Below are 8,044 nucleotides of genomic sequence, written 5' to 3'. Positions count from 1 at the left end.
TTGATCTAACAGTAGATGAATGGAGTGAGTGTATTGATAGCACAGTCAATATCACTACCAAATGGAGTGGAACAGCAAAAGCACATATCTCTACAGACGGATTAAAAATTATTCCAAAATGTGATGTCCATGAAACTACAAATGTCAACATAAGTGATGAAGTGGAACTACTGTGTAACAATAGTGACGATATCATAGTTAAAAACGTGACATTGCCAACATGGAGTTTTAATCCATTAACATGTCTTAAAAAAGGTACTTGTTCACATGCTAAATTTGCCAATGTAAATTATAATGACCATTCAACAATTCGCCAATGCACACCAAGTTCTCCATGTGAATCAAAAGCTATTCAAAAAGATGGAAACTGCTTGTTTCGGTCATTGGCTTTTGCAATTTGCGACAATGAAACCCTTTACATGAAAATACGCAAACATGTGGTGAAACACTTGTTGAAGAATAAGGAAATATTTAAAACGTATCTGAGCCCTGAATACAACTCTGTAGAGCACTACACACAGATTACACGAATGATGTATTCAAAGACATGGGGCACAGAATTAGAAATAATGGCTGCAGCAGATCTGTTACATACTGACATCTACACATTTAATTCAGATCGCTGGAACATCTACAAAAGTATTTCCATGAAAAGTGAGGGTGACATATATCTGAACCATGTAAATGGAAACCATTATGAAGTGGTAACTTGTGTAACAGACAAACACCATGAAGGCACATGTGCATCATTGTGTCAAACAGAAAGAACTACGCCCAAATGGAATATGAATTTGAGAAAAAGGGCAACATGTCGTAGAATCAAAAGTGAAGAAATAGATGAAGCCATGGATGTGTCAATTAAAACAGCTCCTGGTAAAATACAACAATCACAATACACAAATGACGCAGCAAAAGGACCAAGCCAAATAGCCCTCAAGAAACAAAGATATCAGAATGATAGTCAATTTAAAAAACATCACATTATGCTGCAACACAAATTGTATACAACAAATGAGCAATATAGACGATCAAAGTTATCACAAAGTAAACTAAGGTATGCTGCAAATGTACACTTGCAAAAAAAAGCTAAGCAGTGTAGCAAAGAGAAGTACAGAATCAATGCTGATTTTCAAACCAGAGTCAAACAATACAGCCAAGCCAAGTATGCAATTGATGATGACTTTCAAACCAGTGTCAAACAATACAGCCAAGCCAAGTATGCAATTGATGATGACTTTCAAACCAGAGTCAAACAATACAGCCAAGCAAAGTATACAACCAATGCTGACTTTCAAACCAGGGTCAAACAATACAGCCAAGCAAAGTATGCAACCGATGAAGACTTTAATACTAAAGTGAAACAATACAGCCAAAATAAGTAAAGAACTGATAAAGACTTTCAAGCCAGGAAAAAACGTCAAAGCGTGCAAACATATGTTGATAAGAAAAATCAGAAACTTGTAATGGATTTTGTCATAGAGTCATTTAGAAAAAATGTAAAAACAGGCCCTCAATTTGTTTGCTCAGTTTGTCATCGTCAGCTTTTTCGAAAACAAGTTGTTGAATGTAAACATGATCGGTATACAACTAGTACAACTGTTGCTGATTTGGCTAAACAGTGTATCACAAATACATATTTACAGACTTGTAATGAAAAATGTGATGACAATTGCACTAAACATAATCAATCATCTAAGCTGTGGATATGTCACACATGTGACCGTAAAATTTGTGCTGGTAGAATGCCTCAAGACAGTGTAGCCAACAATATGCATTTGCAACCCATTCCTTTAGAGCTTAAATGTTTAAATTCACTTGAGCAGCACTTAATAGCTAAACATATTCCATTTATGAAACTCTTGGCATTACCAAAAGGTGGACAAAATGGTTGCCATGGACCAGTTGTGTGTGTTCCATCTAATGTCAATCAAGTAACAAACATGCTCCCACGAAATGATGGAAATGATTTAATGCTACGAATTAAACTAAAACGCAAGTTAACATACAAAGGACATTATGAATATAAACATGTTCATACAAATCATGTCTACAATGCATTGGATTACTTAAAGTTAAACAACAAATGGTACAATGACATTAGCATTAATAATAAATGGGTAAACCCTTTAGAGAAAGTGACCCATGTGCTAATCAATGAAAATCAACAAGATATCATTACTAACTCTCTCAATAATTCAGACAGCCATGATCATACAACTATGGAAGTATGTAATATCACTGATTATACACCATCTCAATTAAACGTATCTGTTGCAGATGACGATAAGAACAGTGAATTCTGTGATAAGATTGTGCCAACACAAATGTCTACAGAACAAACGCATAGAACAAGCCTTGCTGATGAAAAAACTGACAAGAAAAGAGACAGTGATTCTGAAAATGATCAACCTGAAGAAGAGTTCACATACATTGAGCAAACGCATGGGCTGTTTCTAGATACATGCTTACAACCAGTAGATATTTCTCAAGAAATTTTGGATCAACATTTTGACTCTGTGTTATCAGTTGCCCCTGCTGAGAATAATCATCCCATAAGACTGTTAGAAGATGCTACAAATGAAGGAAAATGTTTTCCTATTTTATACCCCACAGGAGGTCCTACGTTTCATGACTATCGCAAAGAAAAAATAACACTGGCAAGATATTTGAATACACGATTACTAAATGCTGATGGCAGATTTGCTAAAAACACTGACTATATATTCTATGCCCAGTACATATCAGAAGTGCAACAAGTTCTTTCAAATGTTTCAATAGCCATGCGCAAAGGTTCAGGCAAAGAATTGAACTACAAAGAACAGCCCAATTTGCTAACTGATGCAGAATCTTTAAAACAGGTATTAAAAAATGACGAAGGTTACAAGTTCTTACGACCTATACGCGGAACACCCCTTTTTTGGCAATGTGCACAAAAAGATTTGTTTGCTATGATACGACAACTAGGAATTCCCACATGGTTTTGTTCATTTTCCTCAGCTGACATGCGCTGGCCTGAAATGATGACAACTCTCAGTCATGAACAAAGTAAACATGTGCCTATAGATGAACTGACTTGGTCAGAAAAATGTGCATTGTTAAAACAAAACCCAGTTACAGCTGCAAGAATGTTTGACCACAGATGGCACAGTTTCTTAACCCTTGTGTTATCTTCGGGTCATTCTGACCCATCAGTCATTGTGACCCACCGTCGTATTGCGACAAATTTACCTCCTACAAAAACAAAGTGAAGCATTTTCTTTTAACTGTTGGGCTGTCTCAGACCCCCCACATTGCAATGGTTAAAATAAAATTATTTTTATTTGTTTTTGTATTGGGTAAAATTGGGTAAACACAACGGTGGTTTGTTATGAACCTTTGGGTCATGTGACCCGAAGGCAGCACAAGGGTTAAAAGATGTGATTATGTCTCCAGCAGGTCCTATTGGACAAATAACTGACTTCTTTTACAGAATTGAATTTCAAAACAGAGGCTCTCCTCATTGTCATTGCCTGTTCTGGGTGAAATCAGCACCTCAAATTGACAAAGACCCAGATGAGAAAGTTGTAGATTTTGTTGACAAATACGTATCTTGTGAACTGCCTACATCAGATGATGAAGAACTGTATGAGATTGTAAACACTGTGCAAAAACATAGCACTAAGCATTCCAAAACCTGTCGGAAAAAAAGAACTGAATGCCGGTTTAACTTCCCACGACCTCCATCTTGTAGAACATTTGTTGATCGTATGGTAAAACCTCCAAAAAGTAAGACCAAGGTGGTTAAAAGCGACTTACACGACCCTACTATGACCATGCAAGAAGTAGATAACACAGAAAACTTAAAACACCACCCTTCACAACAGCCAGATCAATGCAATTCTGAAGAATTAAAAGCAATAAATGAAGAACAGGAATTGAGAAAACTCATGACACCAGACATTGCTAAAAATATTTTGAAATTAATCAGAGAAAGTTTAATATGTACTGACCAAACATTTGAGTCCACAGAGGAACTCTTTGAAAGCATCAACATTTCTCAATTGCTTTTTGAAATAGCAAATTCAAAACTAACTAATAAAACAAATTTGGTGTTAAAAAGAAAACCTGGTGACATTTGGATTAACCAATACAATAAAGATCTGTTACGAGCTTGGAATGCCAACATGGATATTCAGTACATTGTGGATGCATATTCTTGTGTTGTGTATATTATTTCTTATATTTACAAAGCAGAGAGAGAAATGGGATTGTTACTAGATAAAGCACAAAAAGAAGGAACTAAAGGCAATCTGGATGCTAAAGCTGCATTCAAATCACTTGGCAGTGTTTACCTTCATAATAGAGAAGTGTCCGCACAAGAGGCAGTATATAGACTGACTGGAATGCATTTAAAGGAATGCTCATGCAAAGTAACTTTCATACCGACAGGAGAACACCCTATGCGCATGAGTTTACCTCTCAGTGTATTGCAAGAACGGAAAAACTATGACAACAGTCAACAAGATACCATGTGGATGACAAGTGTAGTAGACCGGTATAAACACAGACCACAATCACCACCATTTCAAAACATGTGCCTTGCCACGTTTTGCTCAGAATATCGTGTCTTGAGTCAAAGTGAAGTTCCAAGTAATCAAAATCAATCTGTTGTTCAACTTGAGGACAACTACGGCAACATTCAAAAAAGATCACGCACAGAACCAGCTGTTATTAGATATGCAAGATTGTCACCTACAAAAGATCCAGAAAAATATCATCACAGCCAGTTACAACTGTTTTTGCCTCACTACAAAGATTGTGAGTTGAAACCACATCCGTTTGTGTCATATGAAGATTTTTACAATGTTGGGATTGTACATTAATTTAATGATGACCAAGACACAGTTAAAGCAATTGTTGACAACAACAGGTCCTTGTATGAACAAAATTCAGACAAACTAGAGTATGCACAATCTGTTATGGAACAGCAAGGTGAATTGGACGATGGACGAGTCCATTTCAGACTCGTCCATTTCAGACGAGTCTGAAATGGAACGCCTTCAATGTTTACAATCCCAGGAGATCGTCGACCATGAACATGATTTACATCAAATTTCAGAAAATGTTCCAGATTTGACAGAAAATGTTCCTGCAACTGGTAACATAGAAGCCAGAAAAACGTTCATGACTAAAGACATTGCTTGGAATATAATAAGATCCTTAAATGATGAACAAGCATGCATTTTTTACAAACTACGTCAATGGAGTTTAGAAACCGTTTGGAGACAAAATCCACAACAAATTAAACTTTTTGTCACTGGCGGAGCAGGCACAGGAAAAAGCCATTTGATTAAAGCCATACATTATGAGTTGTCTAGAATTTTAGCACAAGTATGTACAAACCCTGATGACACTACTGTGTTGTTAACAGCTCCAACTGGCGTTGCTGCATATAACATTGGCGCTACTACTATACACAATACATTTTGCATTGGCACAGATGTGCGATTACCATACCAGCCATTAGGCGAGGAAAAGATTAACTCTTTGAGAGCTAAACTATCCAATTTACAACTGCTGATTATAGATGAAATATCCATGGTAGACACCAGACTGTTTGCATACATTCATGGACGACTAAGACAAATAAAACAATGCGGAGATCATTCTTTGTTTGGAAAAGTTAGCATTGTTGCTGTTGGAGATTTTTACCAGTTACCACCTGTGAAAGGGAAACCACTTTACAGCGATATGCCTGGACTGAATATTTGGAACGATCACTTTGAAATTGCACAGTTGACCCAAGTTGTGAGACAAAAAGATTCTACTTTTGCTGAGTTACTAAATTGCATACGTGTCCGTCAAAAATCAACTGCTATGTTGCCTACCGACACTGAAATATTGAAACAGTGCAAAATAGCAGAAGAAATGAATGTGTTGCACATTTATGCTACTAACAACCAGGTTTGCGATTACAACTCCAAAATGCTAAATTCAGTTTGCCAAAATGCTGTAACCATTGAAGCACAAGACTTTGATCGTAACCCCAAAACAGGACGTATGGAAAGAAAGAAAGGCCACCACACCAAAGTTTTTAATACTTGTCTAAAGCCAAGTGTCTGTTTGGGCAAACAAGCTCGCATCATGCTGACTAAAAACATTGATGTTTCAGATGGACTTGTTAATGGTGCCTTTGGGACAGTTGTCCAAATAATGTATGATACTGACAATGAGTTTCCCTCAAAAATACATGTTGAATTTGATGACAACAAAATTGGACAGCAACAAAGAGCTAAAATACGCAAACCAAATAATACTGCACAAAACATCACAATCATTAAACCTGAAGAAGAAAAAGTCTCTAACAATGGTGGCGTACGGCGTCAGTACCCATTACAATTAGCATGGGCTTGTACTGTTCACAAAGTTCAAGGTCTAACAGTCAACAGCGCAGTAGTAAACTTGAAAAAAATATTTGCACCAGGACAAGCTTATGTAGTTTTAAGCCGAGTTTCCTCTCTGTCAGGCCTAGTAATAGAAGACTTCAAAGAATCAGTTATTTATTGCAATAACACCATCAAAGATGTTATTACAACAATGCCTACCTTCATCTCAGACAACCCGCCTTCAACTGAACCATTATTCACAATTGCTTTTCATAATATCCAAAGTCTCAATGCACATTTTAATGATATGCAAGCAAACAAAAGTCTACTAAAGTCACAATGCATCTGTTTAGCTGAAACCTGGCTTCAACCAAATAATCCAACCAACCATTTACTTTTACCAAACTTTACCTTCTACAACAACACCCGTTACAATTGTTACAGTCCTATAACCATTATCACCAATACTTCAAAACATCAGGCAAACGGTGGTGTTGGAATATATTGCAAGGTGGAGGAAACAATTGAAGTCAACATACCATGTAATACAAATATAGAATCCTTAGTCTTCCACATTCCACAGTTTCAATTATTTGTTGCAGTTGTTTACAGGCCACATACATACCAAGTTGACCCATTCAAAGAACATTTGTTACATCTTATTGTTACATCTTATTTATTTGATACTTTCCCAGGGGGCAAAATAATCATGGGGGACTTTAACGATAATCTTCTTACTTCTAAAACAATACAAACACTATTCGAACAACATAATTACATTCAATTAGTTAACTTTCCAACCACTGATGCCAACACTATAATAGATCATGTATACACAAAAGATGTAAAATTCCACATATCTCTCGAATTGTTGTTAACATACTACAGTCACCATAATGCTATTCTTATCCATATAAAGTAAGCTAGATATATTTTGCAAAAGTAATGATTATAAGCCCAAAGCACAGGCAGACTAAGACAAACATGTTAGCAAACACTTTTGCTAACAGATTTTAAATACCATTTTCTAAAGTACATCATATAACATTTGGACATGTATTTATAATTCCTTTCAAATGTTGTCAGTATTACACTTAGCAAGTCAATATTCTTCTATTGTAACTCCCCACATCTAGACACAAACACACACACACACTGTATTTCGCAAACTTACAGCCAAACACTCACATACAGACACAACTGCTTAAAATCCTCCATCCATCATTACAATGCACTGTATCCAGCAATGTATATCCAGCATCCAACGACAATTGCCATCCAGCACAGCCTCCACCACTGCCCCCAGTACCACCATCCACCACTGCCCCCACTTATAAGGTAAGCTAGTTGCACATTATATGTTTTTGGACAGTAACAAGATTCACATTGTAGATGTCAAAAATATTAATCTTCAGTATTGCACAGTCAGTCAATGAAAAAGTTAAGAAAGCTTTATTTATACAAGGAGACAAGAGGCCAAACGCCATGGTGGTCACAAAGTTGTCTGTCTAGCTTGCTGTGCTAGCTAACCATTTAAACGGAACTGCTCTCCACAGTCATTGGTTCATACACAGGCATGCAACTGTCACAAGGCTCTTCTTTCATTGGCTGCCTTGCATAGACCTTGCATGCATGTGTGCGTGCCCACATGCGTGTGTGGGTGTTTGCATGTGTGCGTC

At 36.8% G+C, this 8,044-nt stretch overlaps 1 protein-coding gene across 1 annotated transcript; it reads left to right on the top strand.

The window, feature by feature from the left end:
- Positions 1-1,463: 1,463 nt before the first annotated feature.
- LOC134037087 (uncharacterized) lies at positions 1,464-7,707 on the top strand. Its single transcript, XM_062482396.1, is given in 6 exon segments — positions 1,464-2,202; positions 2,386-3,161; positions 3,396-3,744; positions 3,835-4,971; positions 5,003-6,564; positions 7,648-7,707. Coding segments are annotated over 6 exon segments (4,623 nt in total).
- The last annotated feature ends 337 nt before the right edge of the window (positions 7,708-8,044 follow it).

The sequence above is a fragment of the Osmerus eperlanus genome, chromosome 2, assembly GCF_963692335.1.
Source record: "Osmerus eperlanus chromosome 2, fOsmEpe2.1, whole genome shotgun sequence".
NCBI classification, from domain to species: domain Eukaryota; kingdom Metazoa; phylum Chordata; class Actinopteri; order Osmeriformes; family Osmeridae; genus Osmerus; species Osmerus eperlanus.
The sequence above is the reverse complement of the archived record's forward strand: the minus strand, read 5'-3'. Positions and strand labels throughout refer to the sequence as shown.